At 53.0% G+C, this 27479-nt stretch overlaps 1 protein-coding gene across 1 annotated transcript in view; it reads right to left on the bottom strand.

The window, feature by feature from the left end:
• Positions 1–14688, bottom strand: part of Trak1 (trafficking kinesin protein 1) — a 104345-nt gene extending 89657 nt beyond the window's left edge. The window contains 1 exon segment of the mRNA XM_028861383.2: positions 14501–14688. Within this exon segment, the coding sequence (XP_028717216.1) occupies positions 14501–14588 (88 nt within the window). The 5' untranslated portion in view covers positions 14589–14688.
• Between the last annotated feature and the right edge of the window lie 12791 nt (positions 14689–27479).

Genomic DNA, 27479 nt, shown 5'->3' with positions numbered 1-27479 from the left:
TACATAGGGCATCATATATGCCAGGCAGCCTTGAACTCTCCAGATTCCTGTCTCCACCTGCTGAGATGGCTGGCGTGTGTCACACATCTGCTATCTTAAAAAAAAAAAATGTACAGGAAGCCCTATCTATCCCTCAGGGATCCACCTGAGGAGAGGCACCGGGCTTGGCCTGGCTACTGGCTTCTGGGGAACCAGCTCCCATGTTCCTGCTCTCTGTGCCTCTGGCACTGCTGTGCTCCAGCAGGATGGCGGCCGGCCCAGTCTGTGTATTCTGGTCACAGTGTCATAGAACTCCTGTGAATCTGAGTGTCCAGTTGTAGAACGCACATATTTTTCAGGAACAAATAAGCATCATTGTAGGGAAGCTTAATTCTGCATGCTCATATTAATCACTTTTCCTGTCTGTGTTACTGGGGATGGAATTCGGGGTCTCTGCATGTCAGCACCCCTAGCCCCCACTTTCTTTCTTCATGGTTCTGCTCATTCCTTCCTGATCTCAAGAGTATTAAAATATTCAGGAATATTTTCTTCCAGAACTATGATGGCTTCATTACCATATCCGTTCTGTGTTTACACCATCACCGGGCCTGAAGGAACTCAGTAGAGAATCAAAGACGCTTTCCAGAATGAGGTCAACGACAACAGTGCCAAGCATTTATGGAACGCCACTGTATGTGCTTACACTATCACCTCACTGGATCCCAACAGCTCTGAGTCAAAGTTCTTTAATTCTTTTTTTTTTTTTTTTTAAGATTTATTTATTATGTATACATTGTTCTGTCTACATATCACAGCAGAACACAATCTCATTACGATGTTGTAGCCACATGTGTTGTAATGAATCAGACCTTTGAAGACAAGCAGTGCTCTTAATCTACCATCTCTAGCCATATTCTTAAACTATTTATTTTAATGTGTATGGGTGTTTTGACTGTGTGTATGTCATGAGCATCCCAGGTGCCATGGAGGCCAGAAAAGGGAGTCAGATCATCTGGAACAGATGGTGGTGAGCTGCCATGTGGGTGCTGGAAACTGAACCCAGGTCCTCCGGAAGAGCAGCCAGTGCTCTTAACCACAGAGCCATGTCTCCAGCTGTAAGAGTCAAGATTCTTACTGTCCCCTGTGACACAGCAGAATACACCAGCACAAAGAGGTCACATAAAAGGAGCCGGGTCACATAGCTGGGAGGCAGCAGACCCTAGCTGCCCCAGAGGCCTTCGTAACTACCACCCATGCTGCCCCTCTTGCTGTGAGGCCTTGACCTCCTCAATGCTTTCATTTTTCCAATGTCCAGGGTCTCTGGGTCTTTGAGCGTCCCTTACACAACACACACAGTTAAAGACCCTCTGAGCCATTCTGAGACTGTCTCCACCCAGGAGCCCCATAGTCACCTCAGACATGGTGGGTCTTGTTATGTTTCCTAGTGCCCAAGGTTGTGGTGGCTGTGACCCTCGGTTTGTGATAGCACATCCCTCCTGGCACCTCAGTCTGTGGAGGCTACATCCTTTGGCTGTCATTTGCTCATAAAATATGTGCATCCAGATTCCAGAACTCTCCCACACTATGCCCAGAATACAAGATGCCAGCCAGGGTCCAAAGTGGCCTCCAGCTGTGAAGGACCTCCACCACTTACCCATCACAATTTGCAAGCACCATTATTATTTTCTTGAACAGGTCACGATGTGAAAGATGAAGAAACACTGTTGTAGAAAGTGTATGTCATACTTTGAATCCTAGTCGCGGTGGCCTGGTAGACAACATGATCTATACTCTTTGCCATCAAAGCCCCAGAGCCTCACAGAAGAACTTCTTAGCCACCCACTCCGCCTCCACAGCAAACCATGACCATGAGGCTTCCACTCAGCCAATGTGGCAGAAGCTAGGGCCTGCAGCTACAGTCTGTGACTTGCCAGGGATGGCTGAAGCTTTCGAAGCTTCATTACACACGGGTTCCTTAAAGGACGGAGGCCATGGTTACGACAGTGAAACCAACAGTGAAGAGGAACCTGGGGCCCTAATGACAGCAGGGCCACACCAGCTCTGCAAGCCTCTTTCTGGAGTGTGTGTGTGTGTGTGTGTGTGTGTGTGTGTGTGTGTGTGTGTGCGCATATGAGTGCACGTGCTTATGGAGGCCAGCGGTCAGTCTTAGGTGTCTTCCTCACCTGGTTTTTTGAGATCTTCTCTCTTTTCCCTGGTCCCCCACAGGCTAATCTAAACTGACTGACCAGCAATCCCCAAGGTCTGCTTGTCTTTGTCCTCAAAGCTAGGATTATAGGTAGAGACTAGCACCCCTGGATATTTTATATGTGGGTTCTAGGGACCGAACTCAGGTCTTGATAATTACACAGCCCATCTCCAGCTCAAGTTCTTCTACTTCAGAGAGAAATAAGCAGTATCAGGTGAAGCTGCTGTTCAAAACATTCTAACTTCACCTTTTGCTAACAGCCATTAAATGACTAGCTGTGAACTGTGCTTCCCTAGCAACCCAGAACAAAACAGGACAAGTATCTTTGAGTCACTTCACCATCCCCAGCTCTCCTCTTGGGCTTTACAGTGATAATGTGGGGCTTTGGACCGAGTTTACTGTTCTCAAATCACTGAAGCTCTGTACAGAATCGTTGGTATCTGTGGCATGACTCCAAGCTTGTAAGAGAGCCTGAGCAGGGCTGAGACATAGCTCAGTAGGTAGAGCTGCCCACCATGCATGAAGACCCAGAGTCAGACCCCAGTACCACATGGACTGGGCGTGGCAGCACATGCCTGTAATCCCAGCACTTGGGAGGTGCAGGAAGGACAATCAGGAGGCCCAGTTCATTCTCCACTACATGGAGAGTTGGAGGACAACCTGGGCTATGTAAGACCCTGTCAAAAAACAAAACAAAACAAAAAACTTCCTGAGCATCTGGCAGAGTTCAGGCCCACACCCTTTCCCAGCATCTCCTCTCAGTGTGAGCTTGCCTGGGGGGACATTGGGAGTCAGTTGAATGCCAAATCTGGAGACATTTACCTTATTAGTAGAACAAAACACTGAGAAACCACAGCCCCAGGGGTGGTCCCACCATTCAGGGCTCTCACCTGCTACTGCTTGCCTACATTATTTCCTACACTCTGCTAAATGAACCACTGTGGTAGTCTCAAAACAGCTAAGTGAGGTCACCTGCACAGCAGAACGTTCCCGCCTGACACTGTGCAGCTAAACACAGAAGACCCACAGAGTGAGAACAACTTCCGTGACCTGAGTCCACGGTACTCAAACCAGGCTTCAAACCAACCTCAGAACGTAGAGCACAGCAGAGGAAGGCCTGCTACCAAGCAGGGCACGAAGGGAGGATCTCTGTTTCCTCTGTGTGCGTGTTTGTGGAGGCCAGGGGGCAGCCTCAAACGCCATTCTTCAGAAGCCATCTACCTTCTGTGACACAGGTCCTCTCGCTGACCTGGAACTCACGGAGTAGGCCGGGCTAGCCATCCAGAGAACACCAGGAAACTGCCCATCTCCGCTTCCCCAGCACTAAGACAAGTGTGCACTATTGTGTCCAGCTTTTGTGGAGATCAAACTCAGGTTCTTGTTGCAACACTTTGTCAGTGACTAAGCCCATGCTCCCAACCCAAGGGCAAATCTTAAAGTCACTCCTCATTGCCATATCACTCTGCAGGAGGTTCAGGTACAGACGAGAAAGCGATGAAGTACACACTCCACAGCCCCACTCAGCTCTGCCAACCCAGACAGTGAGCCCATCGGCATTAGGAACAATACAGAGAGCCAAGCAGTGGTGGCGCACGCCTTTAATCCCAGCACTCGGGAGGCAGAGGCAGGCGGATCTCTGTGAGTTCGAGGCCAGCCTGGTCTACAGAGCTAACTCCAGGACAGCTAGGGATACACAGAGAAACCCTGTCTCAAAAAAACAAAAACAAACAGTGAGTTCCAGGAAAGGCACAAAGCTACACAGAGAAACCCTGTCTCGAAAAACAAAAAACAAACAAAAAAAGAAAAAAAACAGACAAAGAACAATACAGAGGAACTCAGAGGGCCCTGAGAACACAGTCAATATACAGCCATCCTGCAGGGCAGATTTGGGGATGGCTAAAGGCTATGCAGTTGTGGGGGTGCTAAAAATGTCCTAACACTGTAAAAGTGACTGCCTACTCCCAAAGCACACTGAAAGCTCCTCAATACTATACAGCCAATGGATGGAGTGTCTGGGTATAAATTGTACCTGTGTGAGAATTCCAACACAAACAGTCAGAAAAAAAAGCATGCAAGGGCTACTTGGTGCACTCCAGCCATGGAGCAGGTTGGCAGACCCGGGAGAGGGCTGTGCTGACCACAGAGATCAGGGTGACTCGTCCTGAAGGTCGAGCTGCCACCCATGCCAGCGGCATGCAATGCCAGCCAGGCAGCTTTTCTAAGTGTCTGTGTCATGGTTCTGCAGAGGGTGCCATGAGCCAGGTGATGCACACCTGAGTACAACAGGCTTTGGTCACATGACTGTGCGGCTTCAGAGCCGAGTGGGTGGGGCAGACCTCATCTAGCTTCAACACAGATCTCTCTTGTTGAGGCTGGGGTCTGGGGCGGTTCGTTTGGTCAGGTTGACTGGGCTAGCAGAGTCTGGGGCATCAGTGAGGCCTTCCTTCCCGAGCCTCTGTAAGGATGCTTCCAGAAAGGATCGACTCAGAGCAATGATCCATCCTGAATGTAGGCAGCACTATCCCACCAGAAAAGGTCCGACACTTGATAGAAAGGAACAGGAGGAAGCCAGCTGAGCGCTGATCCACTGGGATGGGAACAAGCAGCCTCCCACTCCACCATAACAGACTGCACCTCCCAAACCGTAAACCAGAACCAACCCTTCCCCCTGAAGGTGCCGCTGCCCGGCATTTGGTCACAAGCAAAGGCGTGAATGCCAGCTACCCATCTGCCCTTCACAGACTAGGCTGGAGGTCTACAAGCCACAGCCCATCGGGAAGCCACCTGGTCTCGTAAGGACGGGTCCTGACAGCCAGCCCTGCCGGTCCTGCTTCTGAGCGGCCCGTGTACGGCACACCTGGCCAGCTCACCTGAAATGTTTGCCCTCTGGCCCTTCAGAGGTTTACCAACCCCTGCTCAAGGCCATCGGAGCTCTGCCCTCTTCATCTCTCCCAGCTTCTCTGGCCCAGCAGAGCTAAGTGAAGTAAAGGGCTTGGAGGAGTCTGACCCTGGGAAAGGTCACCTGTTTACCTGTCATTGTAGGCTGTTACCTCACAACCTGCTGAAACAGAACCTCCTTCTGTTCCCTACCCCTCTGTGCTTTGCTGATTTTCTGTGGAACACCACACTACACATGACATGGCCCATGTAGGCATGCTTTTATGGCTCGGTGTGTCCTGAGCAAATAGGTCACTGCCCCACAACAGACCCCTTCTCAGAGATGCAAACAGAGCGTGGGTAATCAGAATGCTGCTGTAGTGCTTTACAGACCCACTAGGTGGCGCTGCAGCATCACCCTCACGGCCCCACAGGGTCCTCCCATCCAGCAGCCTAACTGCCAATCATAGGCCTGGGAAGGAAATGAGAACACAAAACTTCCAGGCCAGCTACAAGCCGTACTTGGCTCTGCTCACGTCTCCTCTGCGCACAAACACCGAAAAGAAAAGAAAGCCTGCCTAACTGTCAAGTTAAAAAGGAACTCGGGACAATGGCTGTTTGTGGTGCCTGTTAGCATACCAAAGTGAACACTGGCCTCCGCACTGCAAATACCTGTTAGAGTCCATGCTGGCATCCTGGCTCCTCTCAGCTCTTCTCTTCCTGATCCATGCCCTAAACTTCTCCAGCTCATGGGCCTCCCTTCCCCCAGCTTCTCGTCCCTATAAAACCACTCAGGCCAAGAGTTCTGCTTGTCTTCCTCTCTTGGCCTCTTCTGTCTCGACCCTCTCTCTTGGCCCCCTCTTTCTCTTCCTCCCCCACCCCCAGCCAAGTCCAGCCTACTACTTTCTCTCCCTGTTCTGGACTCTTCAGATGACTCTGGCTGCGCTCTCCCTCCTGTTTATAATAAAAACCTTCCACCACACCTGGAGCGGTCATGTCCTCTTATACACTGACAGCTGTTAGTGTTGAGCCAAGGAACCCAAACCAGAACAGATGTCTGCAAGGTGGGGCAGCCTTGGCAAAGCTGTCTTTCCACGGGCTCGGGCTTGTGGGAGGGGTTGCAGGAAGGACCTGTCCTCACGGACCCTGGGCTGGGGTCTGTGGCTCGCCCGCAGAACACAATGCCCTGGGATCCATCCGCAGCACTCCAAAAAGCACTAGAAACAAGACCTGCCTGCCTTCCCTCTCTCTTGGGAGCTTAGTCGGCCCAGGTTTACGTGGAGGCACCTGGGTCGGTCAAGCTGGGACCTGAGCCCTGAGTGACTGGCCCTTGTGGTCCTGAGATCCTTGGGATCTGCACTCTCCCCAGCATACAGGGCTCTGTCTCATTGGCACATAGAAGGTCTTACTTATTAGAGACTCGCATCATCCTGTCCTGATCCATGCCCTCTTCTCCAGCTCATGGGCCTCCTTCCCCCAGCTCTCGCCCATAAAACCACTCAGACCCAAGAGTCTGCTTGATCTCCTCTCTTGGCCTTTCTGTCTCGACCCCGTCTCTCTTGGGCCCCTCTTTCTCATTACCTCCCACCCCCAGCCACGCAGTCAGCCTACTACTTTCTCTCCCTGTTTACTGCGACTCTTCAGAATGACTCTGGGCTGCGCCCCTCCTGTTATATAAATAAAAACACTTCCCCACAGCACTGGAGCGCGGGCAATGTCCTCGAACACGGGACAGCTAGTTAGCTGTTGAGCCAGGAAACCCAAACCAGAACAGATGTTGCAAGGGTGGCGGCAGCCTTGGCAAGACGCTTGTCTTCCACGGGCTCGGGCTGTGGGGTAGGGGTTGCAGGGAAGGACCTGTCTCACGGAGACCCTGGCTGGCGTCTGTGGCTCGCCCGCAGAACACAATGCCCTAGGGAACCATCCGCCACCAGCCACTCCCAAAAACAGCACTACGCAAAACAAGACCTTTGCCTGGCCTTATCCCTGCTCTCTTGGGAGCTTCGTCCGGCCCGGTTACGGGGCACCTGGTCGGTCAAGCTGGGACTGAGCCTGAGTGACTGGCCCTTGTGGTCCTGATCCTTGGGATCTGCACTCTCCCAGCTACAGGCTCTGTCTCATTGGCACATAGAAGGTCTTACTTATTAGAGACTCGCATCATCCTGTAGACCCAGATCCCGGGCTCCTCAATGGTTCAGCCAGTCATCCGGGCTGCAGACACCTTCTCATACCTGACACCACAGATTCCCCACCTCTCAGCTCCTGGGCCTCCTCAGCAGCAACAGGATCACATCTGGCCTCTGCCAGCCACACATTGACCAGTTCTGAATTCCTGAACCTCCATACCCTTGTCTGATCATAGCCTGTTGCTGTGGGATGGTCTGTATGTCAAATTATTCTGATTGGTCAATAAATAAAACACTGATTGGCCAGTGGCTAGGCAGGAAGTATAGGTGGGACTAACGGAGAGGAGAAAAGAAGGAACAGGAAGGCAGAAGGAGACACTGCCAGCCACTGCCAGGACAAGCAACATATAAAGATGCCAGTAAGCCATGAGCCATGTGGCAAGGTATGGGTTATGGAAATGGGTTAATTTAAGATATAAGAACAGTTAGCAAGAAGTCTGCCATGGCCATACAGTTTGTAAGCAAAATAAGTCTCTGTGTTTACTTGGTTGGGTCTGAGCGGCTGTGGGACTGGCAGGTGACAGAGATTTGTCCTGACTATGGGCCAGACAGGAAAACTCTAGCTACAGCCTGTATCTCCAATGCCACCTCTGTTTCTGTTAATATTCTGATCTGCCCCTTGAAATCCTACCCCTTGACGCCACCCTGCGTCCTGATGTAAAAGCCTCTTTTTTTTTTTTTTTTTAAAGATTTGTTTATTTATTATGTATACAGTGTTCTGCCTACATGCATGCTTGCAGGCCAGAAGAGGGCACCAGATCTCATTACAGATGGCTGTGAGCCACCATGTGGTTGCTGGGAACTGAACTCAGAACCTCCGGAAGAACAGCCAGTGCTCTTAACCGCTGAGCCATCCAGCCCTGTAAAAGCCTCTTTTTAAGAAAAAACTCTGCCTCTCTCTCTCTCTCTCTCTCTCTCCCTCCCACAAGGTGTGCACCCTTGACCTCTCTCTCTCTTCTTCTCTCTGTCTCTCTCTTTCCTATCTTTCTCTTCATCTCTCTATTATAATAAACTCTCCACGTGGATGCAGCATCTGGGTTGTGAATTACTGGCTGCAGCCACCATGCCCGCATGCTGTGCATCTGCCCAGCCTGAGGCTGCATCTGCCCGGCATGTTTCCTTGCATGTGTGGGATACCCTCAGGGGTCCCCTCGCACAATAACTTATAACAGTTTCTCCCAGGATTCCTCATCCAGACCAATGGCTGGACAATCTGCTCAGGACCAGTTCACAGTGGGTCCCAGCCTGATGATGGCCCTCACACCAGGGTATTTGCAGAGCTCCCAGTGGGCAAAAACCAAGTCTGGAGAAACCTGTTTTAATTTGCTTCCCTGTTGCTGTGATAACACTCTGACCAAAGGTGACTTGCAGGAGGAAAGGATGTATGAGCCTTACACGTCCATGTTGCAGTCCACCATGAAGGGCCGTGAGGGCAGGGAGCTGGAGGTGGGAGCTGAAGCAGAGACCACGAAGGAACACTGCCTCCTGGCTCCTGGCTGCGGTCTGTGCAGTTTGCTTTCTTGTACAATCCAGAATCATATGCCCCGGGGTGACACTGTCTCAAGTGGGCTGGGCCCTCCCACACCAATCATTAATCATGAAAATGCCCCCACGGACTTGTCCACAGGCCAATCTGACGCAGGCATTTCTCAACAAAGGTTCCTTCTTCCCAGACGACTCTAGTCTGTGTCAAGTTGACAGTGATAACAGTAATAACAACGAGCAGAACAGTGAACTCATGTCCCCAGATTCTCCTTGAAAGTGGGCCTAATAAGAGCCCTGGGCTGCAGCCGGCCTCATTTTCCCAGAGAGGCCAGGGAGGTGGGGCAGGTGGATGGGGGGAGGGAGCAAGAGGGAGATGAAGGGAAACAGGAAGGAAGGCAGGCGAGGGTGGGAAGGAGGAGAAGTGGGTGTGTGTGTGGAAACAAGGGCTGCCTGGGGCCCCACGCTACAGTGGCCAATATAAAACCTTCACTAATGCCCGCACATCTCTACACATCAGCACAGTGCCAGCCTCTTAACAGGTGCCATGGGACCCCAAGGGCGCCACAGCCATGGCTGCTTTAGAGAGGGGAACAGGTTGGTAATAGATGACCGGCCCGGGGTGGACAGCAAGGGTCACAGCCACCACTACAAAGAGTCCAGTCTGCCCCAGAGCCTAAGCTTTCAGTCCGAGCCGGAAGGAGGCCAGGCAGCTTCTCGGGAGAAAATGCATGCCGGCTCCCTGAAGGGCAGTCAGCCAATGCTCCCCATACACTGGATGAAGATCTCACGGAATCCTTAAAATCAACATGAAACAAGACCAGTCTGCACACTCACTAAAAAGGCAGGCTTGCACAAAAGAGAACTGAAGGGAGAGACGGAAGGGAGGGGACTCCAGAGGGGAAATCCTGCTTCCTTGTGTCCAGCCCCGCCCCAGCCCGCCCCAAGCCCCGCCCCAGCCCGCCCGCCCGCCAGTGTGGAGTCGTGTCTCTCCCCACCCCTCCCCTGATCGGCACCCTGCACTGCTGCTGCTGCTGCTCTCAGTCCGGCCCTGAAAGAGGAGCTAGGGAGCAGGGGGCCTGGAAGGACAACTTCCCACAGCAAGTGAAAGGAACTGAGGCCGGGGGACAGTTGTTACTGGGTGGGAGTTAAGGCCGTTCTGTAAGTGTCACAGGTGTGCTGACAGGCTAGTGCCCCATGGGGGACAGGAACTGGGAAGGGGCCTGCAAAGGGGGTCTAGCTGCAGGGTTCTGTCTGAACAGCTCTGCCAGCCTCCCTCTGCTGCCCTCGGCTTCCCCACAGCCCAGCAGCAGCCACCAGGGGTTTCCTCCACGCCCAACAGACCCATGGACAAACAGACAAACTGGCCGGCAGACAGACAGGCAGTGACAGAGTGAGCTGGCTAAACATGGAGCTGTAACAGAGAAACAGCACATTAAGTGAGCACTGAGTGCACACTAAGCCTTCCTGCTCTGTACCTTATGTGTGAGCTCACTTAGTCCCTCAGCAGAACAACAAATAAACGGGAAGGAGAGAGAGAGAGAGAGAGAGAGAGAGAGAGAGAGAGAGAGAGAGAGAGAGAGAGAGAGAGAGAGAGAGGAAGGAAGGAAGAGAAAGAGAGAGAAAGAAAGAAAGAAGAAGAAGAAAGAGAAGGAAAGAAGGAAGGAAGAGAGAAAGAGAAAGAGAGAAAGAGAAAGGAAGGAAGAAAGAAAGAAAGGAAGGAAGGAAGGAAGAAAGAGAAAGAGAGAGAAATTAAGGAAGGAAGAAAGAAAGAAAGAGAGAAAGAAAAAGGGATTTTAAAGGGATTTCCTCACCAAATTGAAGGAGCCCACTGTGGGAGCTACAGTCAGAACAGATAACACAAACAATGCAGAAAACACACTATCTCTGTCAAAGTCCATCAAAACTCAAGTCTGACTCCAAGCAATCCCACTTGGACATCAGGGACATCTGCTAGGTGGGGCAAGGTCTCCCCAGCCCTAGAGAATGGATCTGTGAAGCTGGGAGTAGCCCACAGGCCTCTGGAGGGGAACTAATGAGATCAATGTTGGCTTTGGAGACTGAGTAACAGCTACCAACCACGGCTGTGAAGCCAGCTTGCTCGTGGGGAAAGGTCTCCAACACAGATGGCTGCGGGTAGAACAGGCAACAAGGTGTGTGGGACGAGTTTCCTGAGGAGAGGGGCACTCCAGCAGGGGCCCCCAACCTTCCTAATCCTGCGACTTTAATACAGTTCCTCATGCTGTGGTGACCCCAAACCATAAAACTGTTTTTGTTGCTACTTCATAATTTTGCTACTGTTATGAATCATAATGTAAATATTTTTGGAGACAGAGTTTTGGCAAAGGGGCTGTGACCTGGGGTTGAGACCTCTGGGGTAGAGGGTCAGGAGGTGCTGCGGTGGGACTCGCTCCCAGGTGTATTCTTTTCCTGATATTTCATCACTGTTTTGTGTGAGGCACCTCAGGGGGAGCTGCAGAGCGTGGGACTGGCTATCGTGGAAACAGTGGGTCTACGTTTTTGCGAAGACAGGAGGAGAGGATGCTGCAAGATGCTCCCACCTACGAGCAGGCGGGACTCCAGCCTGGTGAACCTCCGTTCTCCTTCTTGTTATCTAGGACAGAAAACATCCCGGGAATTTCAGTGACCAGGGAAGGGTATCCTGGGATGCTCTGGGGCTCTGTCTGCACACGAGTCACCATGTACCATGACTTTCTTCCCAGTGGTCTCAGTGCAGGAAGCTTGGACAGCAGATAAGACAGCGGAGCTCGAGGCAGATGACCCACATTAAAGCCTGGCTTCACCAGGGGTCTGTGCGGCTTCAACTACGCTCTCTGTACTTCAGTCCCTCATCTGTGTATGAAGAGGATGTAAGACATACTTTCAAAGGTTGTCATGCTGCGTGGCTGATGTCTGCGTGGCTGACGGCGGCGTGGGTGATGGCGGCAGGCTTCTGAGAAGGCCCCTGGTCACCCTGGCCTGCCTGTGTGATCCTATCACCAGCTACACGGCACCGCTGCTGGCCCATGAGTCACTGGGATAGGAAGGCGACCCTGTGTCTTCTGAGGCTCCAACACAGAAACGGAGTGTCTGCCTGGTCTTGTTCTGAACGCCTCACTCCAGTGACATGGTACTCCTAGACCTCCCCGCCTCTACCCCAGGCACAGGCCCCCAACAGCACACCCCTGCGGAGTGGGAAGAACCAGGTGCCAGGGCTCAAGTCCAGGCCTGATCTCAGGTTAATTTTCCTCCGTTATAACTTATTGCTTGCTTGCCTCCCTGTCACAGGGCTTGAGGTAGGTGAAGGCTGTAACAGATGGCATGCTAATGAGGGCCACTGACTACATTAAAAGCCTGTTTCCAGGTAGAACTAACACCAGTTGGGAGGAAGATAAAAATATAACAAGTACATGAGAACTACAGCCCAAGTTACAGGTCAAGAATCTGATTTTTGGGTCACCTAGAGGGCTCAGAGCACAAAGGGATCTGCTGCAAGCCTGAAAGCCTGAGTTCAGTCCTTGGGACCCACACGGGCCAGAAGAGAACTGATTCCCACAGCTGACCTCTGACAATGCATGTGCTCATACCCATACATACAGAAATATAAAAATGTAATTTTTAAGAATCCCTTTTATATTAAAAACTGTGGTAAGTGTCTTGTCCATCACCCCAGGGACAGAACAGGAAGCAGTGGCCCTGAACAGGAGTGTTCTGTCTTTGCAAAGACCAGTCTTGTGCTCCAGAATCAGCACACGACTCACAGAAGGATCTCTGCCATCTGTTCCGTCTGCAGAACCTGACCGCTGTTAGGTCAGGGCGATCCACGGAGGGAAAGGACAGCAATGGTTCCAAATTTATGACTTTAGGAAATCCTAGGCAATCCCCCAGATTCTAGGCTGTGGCTTCTCATTGTTGTCCATGAGAGATATCCCATTGTCCATTCCTTCCTCATTCACTCACGGTCAAGTAAGTATCTTTTAGATTGTGATTTTTCAAAGGGAAGTATTAAAATTAAACTTCTGGAATTACTAAATAATACCTGAGCTAAATCAATGAACTGTGCAGGAAGGCCACGATGTTTTATTTGAGCGAGTTTGAGGGAGGTAAGATGCCATGTTTGGTGGGTTAAGTTAGTGATAAGGGACAAGCTCCTTCTGCACCTGCTCGAGGTAGGAGGGCTGGATTTTTGGCTGGTTTGTTTTAATGAATTCATGTGTATACATGCACGTATGCACATGTTCCCACGATGGCCAGAAGTTGTCAGCCTGTGTCGTTCTCAATTGGTCTCCATCCTGGCTTTTGAGACAGGGCTTCTCATTGGCCTGGAGGTCCTGGATTCATTTAAGACGAGTGGCAGCCGGCCCCAGGGACGCTCCTGCCTCTGCCTCCCCGGTGCTGAGAAGTAAGTGTCACCAGCACACCTGGCCTTTATGTGTGGGTTTAGGGATCAAACTCACGCGCTGGTGCTGGTGTGGCGTGCACACTCTCCTGACTAAGCCATCTCCCAGCCCAAGCGGGGTCTCCTTCAGGCGGGACCAATGCCAGAAGCTTCCTGTCCCTGAGAAGTTCCTGCTTGTTTTCAGAGGTTTACAGCCGCTCACACACACCCATCCTCACCTCTGGGCTTTGAGCAGAACCATTTCTCACTGAGAAACCCCAGCAAGAAGCTGGTCCTGAGCATTTATGGCCAAGTGTACTTGTAGGCTTAAAATGTCATCAGGCTGAATATGATCTAAACGTCTACAAACCTGAAATTGTTGGTAAGGGACAAGAAGAGGTCACAGCTCCCTGAACCTCAGTGGGGTTTGGAGTGCAGACAGGAACTAGATGGGTCATCCCACTGTCAGACTTGAGTCTATCCACTCAGAGGAAGTGAGAAGCCCGCAGCAAGCAACAAGCCAGAGCAGGCCAGCATAAAGCTCTGTCAGGGTGTGGGGACCACAATCACAGGGCCCAGCTTTGAGTAGAGAAGACAGGAGAATGTGGGGGCAGGGGGAAGAATGCTGAGTAGTTCTGTTCTTCACATTCGAAAAATCCCTTGCTGTCCTAGGATACCAGCCAGGGCTCTAAGAAACTAGGAAAAAGACTGTTTAGATGCAGAGGCTGAGGCAGGGTAATGTCAATTCAAGGCCTGCTTGAGCTACAGAGTGAGTTCAAGGTCAGCCTGAGAGTGTTCGTGAGACTCAGTCAGAAAATAAAAATGATGAAAAATGGAAGGGTGGGCTAGGGATGGAGCTCCGTGGTGGGGCACTTTCTAGAATACATGATCCTCAGGACTGAAAAAAAGAGGAAGAAGCCAGGGTGGAGATGCACACCTTTAATCCTGGTATTCAGGAGGCAGGTGGATCTCCATTGAGTTAAGGCCAGCCTGGTCTACAGAGAGAGTTCCAGGACAGCCAAGACTACACAAAGAAACCCTGACTCAAAAGAAAAAAAAAAAAAAAAGAGGAAGAGAAGGAGGGAGTGGAGGAGGAAAAGGAAGAGGAAGGGCAGCAGATACGGCACAGATCTGGGAACAGGAGCTTTAGAGACGGACCTTACCCCGGCCAGCAAAGAACAGGCCTGCATCTTGCACCTGGCTCAGTAAAGGTGGTGTGGAAATAAGCAGCTTCCGGCGCCCCTCCACGCCACCTGCCCACCATTGGTGATTCCTCAAGCCACCAGCAACCGACCAACAGCTCAGAAAAAGGTGAAACCAAGTCCCTCTGCTTTCCTCCCTCTGGCCACGCCACAAAGCAAATTTATAGCGGACGCTCCCATAAACACTTACCACATGAGTCTGTCCCAGCCAGTTCGTGGCAGAGTCCTGGCAGACACTGGGCCCTGGAGGGCTGCCTGAGCGGAAAGGCCAATGCCATGGGCAGACTCAAACTCCAGAGGGGACTTGGAGAAAGAGCGGTCCTCCATGCAAGCCTGGCCACAGCTCTGCGCCTTCCTCAGCAGTTTTCTGAGTTTGCTTGTTGGGGCAGAGCCGGGGAGCCTGCACTGCCCAGGACGCACAGTGGGTTACGTAACTCCAGCAGCCAGGAACCCTATCACCTCATCTTATAAAACCACCCCAAACAGAAAAAGGCGCGCCCACAACACGACACCTCTCTAGGGTGGGGTGAATGGGGGAGCAGGGAGAGAAGGCTTTGTGATGGGCGGCTAGTTTTGCCTAAAATGTAGAGTAGAACAGAAAGCCACTGTTCTTCCCGGGACTCCCTGGGAAGTGAGGGTGGAGGCACCATGCCAGGCAGTGTCCCGGGGCTGTGCTTGGCAAAGCCCTCAGAATCTGCAAAGCGCTCTCAGGCGTATTCAAGGTCTCCCAGAGAATGCGTTTGCATTTTATGTCTTTGTTGCTCTGACCACTTGATAGGACTTTCATTTGGCAGCGAGGGACGGCAGAGGCTGAATGCCCGGCTCCTCGAATGTACCATGGTGCCTGAATTGGCACTGCGGTGTATGGGGCCACTGTCGGGTATCATGGGCATGAACTGTGGCTCTCAGTGGTCCCCTGGGACTGGCTACAGGCATCCCAACAAAAGACCTCGGGTTTCCACATCCTACGGGCGGGAAGCTCCCGAATCTCTCTGCCATTTCTTTGCCCTCAGCTGTCACGCTTTGAGAAAGTGAAACTGGTTGGACAGGCTGAAGTTCCCAGGATTTCACTGGTGGAGTCGGCATTGGAATCCCAGCTCTGGTGGTTGGAGTGTCCTGATCTCCATCTTTTCTCCTCCAAAGCACGGAGCAGGTGGTCCTCGATTGCCCTCCCATGCGCCCTGTACCAACTGTGCAGCCAAGTCCTTCCTGCTCCCGTCTCCCCGGTCAGCTTACCTCCCTGGGTATTAGAGAACATGGACTCCAGAGCACCTCCAGATGCCATTCCCCACTCAGGACTCATTCAGGCCTCAGACCTGGGCACCATTTCCTCTCACTTAGGCCCGAGACCCAGACATCCATCCCCAGCTCAGACCTGGGCACCTTTTCCTCTCACTTAGGCCTGAGACCCAGACATCCACCCCAACTCAGGGCTCAGACCTGGGCACCATTTCCTCTCACTTAGGCCCGAGACCCAGACATCCATCCCCAACTCAGGGCTCAGAGCGGGACACCGCTCCCCATTATGCTCACGACAGGAGGCCCACAAAGAAGTCCATGTCCCAGAGCGGAGAACATGAGAAGGAGATGGACCAAAGAGGCCAAGGGGATCCTATTTGAGGCCTTTGGAGACAAAGTAAGGACCCTCCAAAAACTTGATGGCGTTAAACACCACCCCCCCTTTTCTCTCAAGGGTTAGCTCTCACAGCAACCGGAGTAAGCTAGCTGGCTGGCCTGCAGGTCCCACTGGGATTCTCCCAAGGAGTTCCCAGCATGTCCCTGCACTGAGGAGAAAGACTGATCATGTCACATGGGTGTTTCTGGCGAGTGAGAGAGGAATTAGGGGCACGGGGGGGGGGGGACGGGACACGACGACGATGATGACGACAGGGACAGCACTGGTGCCACACCAGAAGGGACAGGGAGAGGAGTGCAGAGGCCCAGGACGGGGTGAAGCACACGCGCACACCTAGGAACCACAGCTGTCTGTGCCCTCAGGAGCCAGGCAACTCCTAACACACAACTGATAACCTAGAACAAAGAGAATCTACCGGAAGCCAGTGTGTACAAGCGAAGTGTCCTGGGACGTTATTTGAAAATGGGGGAGGGGAGCAAAAAGCAAAACTTGACAAACGAAAACCAGGGCGGCCTTCTCAGGAGACTGTGTCGCGTGCTGCCGTGTGCACAGCACCCCACACCATGCCTACCCTTCTCACGATTCCCTGGGGACAGAGCTTGAGTATAAAGTGCCCACACTACAGACATCCTCAGTGGGCGTGGGGCTACTTCTCCCTGCTCCTGGGACCCTGGAAAATAGTGAGACCCACTGCAGGAAATGAGTGAGTACCAAGGCACACACAGTGGTGGAGTTCTTCCTGTATCCAGCAATGGCGCTGCATGTGGCTTCCATTGCACCCATGCAAGTCTGGAGAAACAGAACCTGAGAGAGAAGAGTAAGGGACTGAACTACGCCCAGAACCCATGATGGGCTGTGTGTGCTGTTTGGGGCCCAGGCTACTGCCCTCAGCCTCTGTGACAATTCTGGGACATGGCAACCCAAGCCACAGAATGACATCCTGGCCAAGCAGCTTCTGAATGGAAGGTCCTTGACCTCAGGTTCCTGTGCACTGTGGTAACTGCGACCTCCCTGTGATGTTCACACTGTCACCTGGACAGCTCTGGATGTGTCTGCCATGGGGTGGGTTTCTCCACTGGGTTAACTCAGGTGGGAAATCAATGCTAAAAGAGGGCCGTTGTCCCATGGGCTGGGGTCCTGGACTGAATAAAAAGGAGAAAGTGATGGACTGAGCGCCAGCACTCATCTCTCTCCTTACCAACTGCGGACGCAAAATGACCACCAGTTCTGAGCTAAGCTTTCCCTACCGTTGTGGACCGCTCCCTCAAAGCTGTGAGCCGGAACAAGCCCTTTCTTCCCCAGGTGCTTTTGGTAGTTATTCTATTATAGCAACAAGGACTTGCTAATACATCCCAGACCCGCTCCTGGGGCTGCGTCCCTTGTCAGGCGTGATGACTGAAGCCCCCTCTCCCTCCCCAGCAGAAAAAAAGGCCATCGTACCAGTGATGGTGCAGGCATCCCGGTACCCTCTGTAGCTGGGAGCATCTTCCACAGCCTCGCTCACATAGTACTCTTCAGGGATGCCCGGGCTGCAGGCTAGGACTGCATGGCTGCAAGCCTCAGAGATGGGTGCGGAGCTGGCCGAGGTGTCGTCGTGCAGGGCTGTGGCGTCCAGCTTGGCAGGTTTCAAGGGGAGGTGCCCACTGCCATCCGGGGGAGCCCCCGCTGCCGTAGTCAGGGGCAGTCAGGCAGTTGGCCCCCGGGTGGTTCAGTGTACCAGTATGGTTAGCTCACGGAATCTGCGGAACAATCCAGAGAGAAGGGAACCATTACATGGGGTCTGTGAATACATCCAGACAAGATCTTTAAAGTCAAGGCAGATGTGGTTAGCACTACAGAAATGGTTCACCAGCTGACCAGGCCTCAGTCCAGACCAGCATGGATTCAACACTGAATTCATGGGCGGTATTAAAAAACAAACCGGGCCGGGCGGTGGTGGCGCACGCCTTTAATCCCAGCACTCGGAAGGCAGAGGCAGGCGGATCTCTGTGAGTTCGAGGCAGCCTGGCTACCATGAGTCCAGGAAAGGCGCAAAGCTACACAGAGAAACCCTGTCTCGGAAAAAAAAAAAAAAAAAAAAAAAAAACCGACCTCAGCTAGCAGGACGATGGCTGTCCTGAAAAGGAGATGCCGGGCCAGGTACTAAGTCATGGTGGGAAGAGCACTGAGTGTACATTCTGAGAAAGATGCACACTGATATGGTTGTCTTACATACGCTACATATGATATGATGATTCTTTAAACTCTTCTAAACACAACTGCACGAAGAACTCTAAGTCTGGCGGTCACCTTAAGCTACAGTGAGAAATGAGTGGACTCCTTTGAGAACCTGGTAAGTCCAGACCTTTTTTTAAAAAAACAAAAAATGCATGGGTTCCTGGTCATGAACAATGGGTTAAGGCCCTTGGAAAGATGACGCTGGGCCAATTCTCCAGGGCCCACTGCAGCAACGTCGCCTCATTCGGCAATTCAGACTACCGCTGGGATCGGACTAGGGTCAAAGCCAAGTGCAGGAAAGGGGCCAGGGTAGGACGCGGCTGCCCTCTCTGTTTCAAGAGCAACCCTGCATGGGCACCTCTCAGGGCAGTGCTGGCCCTGAGAAGTTACCCTTCCATTCAGTAAGGGTCCCTCACCTCCCCACCCACCTCTACACATATGACAGGTGTACATACATGCTCAAATACACACATGGCAAAAATGTCTAATGGGAGTGTGATGAATGAGGTCGACAAAACCTACGTTAGTGTCTGGAGAGATGGCTCGGGGATCAAGTGCCTGCTTGCCCTTCAAGGACCTGAGCTCAGATCCCCAGAACTCACGTAAAAGCCAGGCACAGCAGTCTGTGTGTGTAACCCCAGCATTTTTAGTGAGATGGAAGGGGGAAGAGGCTCACATGCCAGGCAGCCTAGTGTGCAGAGCAGAGAGCAACGAGCGAGGCGGGAGGCGGAGACGGACACCCAAGGCTGCCCTTTAACCTCCACCCCGTGCGTGCACACACACCTGCACAAGCACACATATACACAAAAGTTCAAAAGGGATAGATATGCAGCTTAAGAGTGTGTACTGCTCTCCCCAACACCCATGCTAGGCAGGTCGCAACCTCCTGTAACTCCAGCTCCAGGGGTCTGACATGGCCTCCACAGGTACTGCACGCACGCACGCACACGGTGCACACACGTAAACAGGATTTAAATGGACAGACAGTACAAACTGGGAAGAGACACTTGTGCACACAGTGAGGAGACAGAAGCAGGAGGGAGAAGCCTGGAAGTCGGGTGCTTCTGCAGGATGACGCGTGAGCCCCAACTGGACCATCACACCTGGTCAGCCATGCTCGGTGTTGGGATGGAATTCTCTGGGGGAGGCTAGTGCGGGTGCTGCCCTGGCTGTCCTGAGCAGGAGGTGGCTTCCCCTGGGCCAGCTGTGTCCTGACTCTGGGTCGGAACACGGAGCGTAGTCAGAGACCATCTAACAAGTGGCACACGTCTGCGTATGTTTTCACACAAGTGGGGAAAAGGCTGAGCACCCAGACTTGGAACCTTTGTTAACTTGAAGTGATCCACAAACAGGTTAAAAGGCACACTGGTGAGTTCCAGAAAAAACAAAACCAAGCCAAAAACAAACAAAACAAAGAAAAAAAAAACCATGATGGCAGAAACTAAAAGAAACAAAATACAGAAAAGTACACTGGCATTTCACAATTTTTTAAGAGTTTTATTTCATGCATATGAGTGTTTCGGTTGCACGTCTCTCTGCACCACATTTATGCCTGGTACCTGAGGAGGCCAGAGGAAGGCATCAGATCCTCTGGAATGGCCATGTGGGTGCTGAGAATCAAACCTGGGTCCTCTGGAAGAGCAGCCAGTGTTCTTAGTGAGCTTCCCTCATTCCCTCAATGACCTACGTGATCCCCCATCCTGTTTCTGGCTTGAATGATGTCCCAGCAGGAGGAGTGCTGAGGAGACCCAGGAATGGTGGGGAACCTCACTTAGAATAGTCAAGCTCAGTCAGGCAGTGCTGGCGCACGCCTTTAATCCCAACACTCGGGAGGCAGAGGCAGGTGGATCTCTGTGAGTTCGAGGCCAGCCTGATCTACAGAGTGAGTTCCAGGAGAGGCTCCAAAGCTACACAGAGAAACCCTGTCTCAGGGGGGAAAATTGTCAAGCTCCAGGTTCAATGAGAAATCTGTCTCCAAAAAAGTGGAAAGAAACTAGTTGGCATCTGACATCACCTTCTGGCCTCCACACGTACACACATGGAACATGTTCACACATGCGCACACGAAGTCTCTGCACCATCTGTGGAGACCAGCAGAGGAAGGAGCTAAGCCTCCAGGCTGCTGAGACGCAGGCTGAATCTCGGCAAATGCTGAGCCCAGCACCTTTCCCACACCTGAGACTGTGAAGCAGATGACAGCTGTGACCAAGGCAGATCGGCCCTGCGCTCAGCATATAGCAAGCTCATACGCCAGTCACCATCCTCCAATTACTCAGGCTGCCTAAGAGAAGTGAGCCTTGTATGTCCCTAAAGTCACAGCTCTCTGTGACAGCACACAGCCATACAGCTGTGCCGCTACCAGGGAGCATGGGGTGCTGGCCCCTGCGGAAGCCCTAACTGCCACCACCACGACCTCCCTGTGGCCAGCTCTTCTTAGCTGCATGTAGTTACCAACCCCACTCAGAGGTAAGGAAGAATGCGCAGAGATTCAGTACCTTTCTTAGGCCGCGGAGCCAGCAGGGGGCCAGTGTGAAGCGGGTGGCCCTCAGCTGAGCGCTGGTCTCCGTCCTCCCCTCACTCAGACAGGCTCAGGGGCAGCTCCTGAGGCTCTGGCCCAGCAAAGCCTGGCGCATACAGAGCCGGGGCTTTCTTCCAGAGAGAGGAGACAAGCAGGGCTTCAGAGAGGTCTGCCCGGGGGTGAAGACGCACAGTGTGGGCTGTGTGGTTGACTCAGCAGCCCGGGGGGTCCAGGGACGGTGGGGAGGGCGGGACCCTGTCAGCAGGGGTGAGAAGTTCTGCAACCTGGCCATCTTGTCAGCCAAGTGTGCCAGAAAGATGAGAATGCAGGTGGGGGCGGGCCAAGGGTGCACCCCAGGAGGAGGAGTGTGCCCCAGGAGGAGTGTACCCAGGAGGGGGGGGGGGGGGGGGGGGGGGGGGGGAGGGGGGGGGGGGGGGGGGGGGGGGGGGGGGGGGGGGGGGGGGGGGGGGGGGGGGGGGGGGGGGAGGAGTGTACCCCAGGAGGAGGAGTGTACCCCAGGGGAGGAGTGTACCCCAGGAGGAGGGGTGTACCCCAGGGGAGGAGTGTACCCCAGGGGAGGAGTGTACCCCAGGAGGAGGGGTGTACCCCAGGAGGAGGGGTGTACCCCAGGAGGAGGGGTGTACCCCAGGAGGAGGAGTGTACCCCAGGAGGAGGAGTGTACCCCAGGAGGAGGGGGTACCCAGGAGGAGGAGTGTACCCCAGGAGGAGGAGAGTGTACCCCAGGAGGAGGGGTGTACCCCAGGAGGAGGAGTGTACCCCAGGAGGAGGAGGAGTGTACCCCAGGAGGAGGAGTGTACCCCAGGGGAGGAGTGTACCCCAGGAGGAGGGGTGTACCCCAGGAGGAGGAGTGTACCCCAGGGGAGGAGTGTACCCCAGGAGGAGGGTGTACCCCAGGGGAGGGTGGGGGGGGGACCCAGGAGGAGGGGTGTACCCCAGGGGAGGGGAGGGGAGGTGTACCCCAGGGGGAGGGGTGTACCCCAGGAGGAGGAGTGTACCCCAGGAGGAGGAGTGTACCCCAGGGGGCTGAGGGTGCAATGGAATAAATGGCCCTGCCTTTTCCAGAATGTTACATGAAGCGTGACCTCTGAGAACCCTCCTCTGGTGACTGGCTGTGGAGGTCTGAATAGGAATGGCCCTCATAGACTCATGTGTTTGAAGGCTTGGCCCATAGGGAGTGGCACTATCAGGAGGTGTGGCCTTGTTGGAGGAAGTGTGTCACTGTGGGGGCGGGCTTTGAGGTCTCATGTGCTCAAGCTGCACCCAGTGTGGCACAGCTGACTTCCTGGTGCCTGAGGATCCAGATGTAGACCTCTCAGCTCCTTCTCCAGCACCGTGTCTGCCCGCACGTCACTATGCAGCTACGATGATAACAGACTAAACCCTAAACTGTCACCCAGCCTCCATTAGATGCTTTCCCTTAGAAGAGCTGCCATGGTCATGGTGTCTCTTCACAGCAGTAGAAGCCCTCAGACCCAGGCAGCATCTATTTCCTGTGTTCTGTGGTCTTAAGTGCATCCCCTCTTAACCTTCACTGGGGTCAAGTCTCCCCTGACTGGAGCCCTGGGTGTCTAGAGGTCTCTTCTGCAGTGTAGGGGGCATCACCTTACTTGCCAAGCAGCAGGCATAAACAGGAGGCAGTCCTGGAGAATGCCTTCAGGCAATCAGAAGCAGCCCAGCACACACTGAGCATATTTTCAACACCTGTTTCTATATTAGGAACAAGCTCCCAGGAAGGCCAGCCAGTCTGCAGGCTACGCTGGAGGGCCGGCATTCGAAGACCTGCTCACCACCAGCGCCAGCTCACCCACGAAGATGAGGCAGAATTGAGACAGGGGATAAGAAGGGGACACAGGAAGGGGGAAAGCCCCTCACCCTGGGAATCTAGGTCATCCTTCCTCCCGCCCGGGGCAGGAAACTTCAGCACAGCCTATGGATAAGGCCAAAATTTCCAGAAATAACAGATGTCCCCCTAAAGACACCTCAGACAGGGATGTTAAAATGAACAAGCTGAGGCCAGGCAGCGGTGGCGCACGCCTTTAATCCCAGCACTCAGGAAGCAGAAGAGCCAAGTGGATCTCTATAAATTCAAGTCCTGGTCTACAGAGTGAGATCCAGGACAGGCACGAAAACTACACAGAGAATACCTGTCTCGAAAAACCAAAAACAACAACAAATGAACAAGCTGTGCTGACTTGGGCCATGGTATGTTTGTGACCTGGAGCTTAACTGTGCTTGCATTCCTCTGTCACCCTTAAATCTAAACACTGTGCTCCCCCAAACTGCCTTCCAGTTTCATTTGCAGCCAGAGATTGTTTATGAGAAGGAAGTAAGCAGCTCATGGAGGCTTTACTTAATTCTCAAATGGCTTCATCTTTAAATCGCATTGTAAATTGAATCCTTTGAGTAATATAAACACACACACAAACACACCCAGAAACATATACATATAAACATACATGAACAGTTTCAGTGCCCCGGGAGTAAGTAACGCCACCTATGAAATAAGTCAGATCAGATCAAATTAATAAATCCAGGTTTAACCTGAGCACAGCAAAGCTCCTCCCGGGGGGTTCTTGGGAAGGCAGGGGAGAGGGCAGGAGAGCACACAGCATGTATGGCGGCCAGGTCTTAAGTAGCCTGTGGGCGTGGTCTTGAGCAGCCCCAGGGCGGTGCTGACTCTTGGCGGGCTTTCTAAGGGGCAGGGTCTGGGGAGAGAGGTGGGGCGTCCACTTAATCATCCCAGGCTCCTTGGGTATACAGTGCCAGCAGGGCTTCCACCTAAACACTACACACACATTCACACATATACACAAACACACACACAGACACACGACACACTCACACACACACATATGCACACACACATAACCACTGTAAAGATACCTAGGTATGGCTTTCTCGGGAAGCCCACACCGATGTTATTCACATATATGTATGTATGTCATATATAATCATTTCTATCTACAAAATCTTTTTCCTAAGGGCACCTCTCTGGTCTCTCTCTCTTCCATCTCATCTATCTTGTTTCCGTTTCCCCCTGAAACACATGCTCTCCCTTTTGCCTACTAACTTAAAAAATAAATCTCTGCTCACTCACTCGCTTCACTCTCACTCACCCTAAAGCTCCCTCCTGCTAGGAGCCAGAGCCCTGGTTTGCCTCAGCAGAGGTCCCTAAGGAAGGGGACTCTTCAGGCCAGCAGCAGCAGCAATGCTGGCTGTGTCTCCCTGCGGCACTAACTAGGGGACTGCCTCCTTCCCCACCCAGGGCAATCCTTTCTCTTGCCACTGGACAGTGACTGCTGCTGTCACCTGTTTTAGACGGTAGCAAGGCTGACTATTTTAAAGTGTAGGCAGCCCCGGCACGCCTGGAATTGGAAGATGAGCTACTGCCTGGAATGTGTGGCCTTGTTTAACGCTCCTGACCTACCAAGTGGCATTAGCAACAGGAGAATCTGGGCTCAGGGAGGCCAAATAACCTGCCAAGAAGTTGAGCCTTGCTTTGAATGGATCCAAGCATGATACTGCTCTGACCGAGTGGTGCTGTTCTTCCAGGAGAGTCAGGCACACCGTGTGCCCCCTAACAACCAACCATTCTGCTTCCTCTGCCCTGGATCTATGAAACAACACTCCTGCCAGAGCAGAATCAAAGGAGCTCCATGAAGACCCATGGGACCACACCTGTCCAGTCAGCTGGGAGGTGGGGCTCCAGCACATAATTGGTGGACAGCTGGTGGGCAGCCATTCGGGAGCTGGGGCCTCCCATAATTGCCCATGCTATCACTCTCTTACCTTCTGTGACCTTCCTGGCACTCCCCTGAGTCCAGTCTGGCTCCTTAAATAGCTGGACAAGTGGCTAGTGGAGCTGGCACCTCAACACTGAATGGCAGAACAGGAGCCACGGCAGGGTCACAGGTCTGCGCCAGGTGGGGTAAAGAGCATGATGGCCATGAAGGCACCCACGGACAGCACACTCACGCTACTCAGGACCACGATGGGCCACGGCCAAGCTACAGGCAGGGTGCTAATCGTCCTGTTCAGAAAATGATTTTAAGTCAGCTTTGGTAGAAGCATCCTCCTATGAGAGGGTGTGTGGAAAGGCTTGGCCAAGTCAGGGTTCTGTTCATAGTTCACCTTGCATTTGTGACCACCCACAAATGACAAAGATGTGAGGAACCCACATCAGACAACTCCCTCTGAAAGCCAAAGCAGATGGCAGGTGCCATGGCACAGGCCTGTAACCCCAGTCTTGAGAAGCTGAGGCAGGAGGATGAGCTGGGTCTAGCTTGTGTCACACACCAAGGAAAAGTCTATCTACAGAAGGGAGCCGGTGATCTAGCTTAGTAGGCGGAGGGCTTGCATACCACTGGTGGTGCCATCCATCCATCCCCCCACCACACACACGCACACACACACACACACACACACACACATGCACACACACACATACACACACATACACACATGCGCACACACACACATGCACACACACACATGCACGCACACGCGCACACACGCACACACACAAAGGCGGGGAGGGGAGAGACAGAGGAAGGGAGAAAAGAGGAGAAGAGAAGGTTGAAGCCTCACTGTGGGCACCAAGGCACAGAAACAGATGACAGACGGTGTCAATGACAGCTCCTGGGGCTTTTAGGACTGTGGTGAGAGCCCTGAGCCCCTCCAAAGAACAGAGTGAGACAGCTGAGGCCAAGTGAATACCGTTACAAGTTCTGCCAGAGGGACTTCAGGACAGCCTTGCACTTGGACAGCCAGCCAGCCATATACAGCAGTTATCTTGAGTGCCTGCCCCCTTCATATGTACACATATGAGTCTTAATCCATAGCTCAGGCTGGCTTGGAATTCATAATGCCCCTGCCTTGGCCTTCCAAATGCTGAGAGAACAGGCCTGTGCCACCACACTGGGCTTAATGCCATTTACTCCGTGTGCGTGTGTGTGTGTGTGTGTGTGTGTGCGTGTGTGTGTGTGTGTGTGTGTGTGTGTGTGTGTGTGTGCGTGCGTGTGTGTGTGTGTGTGTGTGTGTGTGTGTGTGTGTGTCTCGCTGTGCCGGAGCTTGCCATTGCTGCCAGACTGGCTGGCCTGCAGGGATCCATCTGTCTGCACTGGCCCTGCAGGCCACCTGCCACCAGGGCTGGCTCGCACATGAGCTCTGGGGACCTGACTCAGGGCCTCAGGACAGCCAGTGACACTTTACCTCCTGGCCTCCCCAGCACCTCGGTGCAGTTATTGCTATGTATTTCTTTTATCTTTTATTGAGACAGGGTTTCACTCTGTAGTTCAGAATGTCTAAGACCTTGCTCTGTAGACCAGGCTGGCCTCAAACTCACAGAGATCCACCTGCCTCTGCATCAGAGTACTGAGATTAAAGGCGTGCGCCGCCGCCACCTCCTGGCTGCAATTATTTTGAAATTATGCATGTGTGTGTGCATGAGCATGTGAGTGTATGTGTGTGGGTACACATGTGTGCATACACGTGGAGGTCACCCTGAGAAACACTAGGCACCTCCTTGATATGTATCTCATTATCCACTAGGCCAGCCCCCACCCTGGGACCTCCCTGTCTCCTCCTCCGAGGGTTGGGATTGTATCCCATGCCACCACAGCCAGCATTTCCACATGGTTTCTGGTGAGCCAACTCATGTCTGCACAGCTTGCACTTTGCTAACTGAGACACCTCCCCCACCCTCAGTGCCTTGCCTTCCTCTAGCTCTGGAGAGTCTACCGCCCCTGATAATAAAGCAATCAGCTTCACTTAAAGAAAGTTCCCATAACTCAAGCACAGTGAAGGAAATGACTGTGGCCTGGTTTGACCCCCAGCCCCAGCTCTCCTTTCTAAGCCTCCTGGAGCACAGGAACAATTTCCTCAACATGCACACATGCAGGCCTGCTAAGGAAGGACGGACAGCTCCATTGATCCATCAAGGTTTCATGAATGAGAACTGCTGTCACGTGACCAAACCCCCATGTCCAAAAATAATTCTGTGGCCGCTGAGAGGACAGAGAAGCCCAGCTCTGTGTCTGTCTCCTAGAACAAGGGAGAAAACGAGAACAGACCCAGAACAGCTCAGCCTTACGTAACAGCCCCATCTCTCTTTCAGCTGCAGCAGCAGATTTTTAAAGCACCATAAATAGCTCCCTCTCCTGCAGGAGGCCGTCCAGCCCCAGGGCCTGGGGCAGCCTGCCTCTCCTCTTTCTTCTGCAGTGGAACCTTCACAAGCCTTCCAGCACAGAGTAAGGCAAGCTCACCTGGCCCAGGACAGACACGTCACTGACAGACCCCTACAGGCTGGGCAGGATTCGAACCTTGGCTATGGACTTCAAGAGCCAGCAACCCCAGGCTGGCACAGGCAGCGGGAAAACACCGAGGGCCCCGCGGAGGGGCTTCTCCTGCACACCCGCCATAGGGTGACTCTGAAGGGTCAGCAGTGGCCCCTGGATATTTGATCCTGCCAATCAAGGGGCACAAGGCCAGCCTGGCAAGAGGGAAGCTGTAAGAGGCCCAGCACCGAGATAGTATGTCAGGCCCTACTGCAAGCCAGGCACAGAAAGCCACAATCTAAACCCTTCACATCCCAGGTCAGAGGAGGAGTCTCGAAGGCTAGCCAGAGCTGGGAGGAAGATGGCCTCACCCTCCCCCTTCCTGAAAAGTGCACGAGGAACACCTGAGACACCAGACTGGAAAGCTCTTGCTCTGAAAAGTTCTGCCTGAGAAGGGCCCAAGGACATCGGCTGGGAGTACTGCAGCCCACCTTGTAGGTAT

This window comes from Peromyscus leucopus, chromosome 7, assembly GCF_004664715.2.
Source record: "Peromyscus leucopus breed LL Stock chromosome 7, UCI_PerLeu_2.1, whole genome shotgun sequence".
Lineage (NCBI taxonomy): Eukaryota > Metazoa > Chordata > Mammalia > Rodentia > Cricetidae > Peromyscus > Peromyscus leucopus.
Note: the sequence above shows the minus strand (reverse complement) of the source record. Positions and strands in the feature narration are given on the sequence as shown.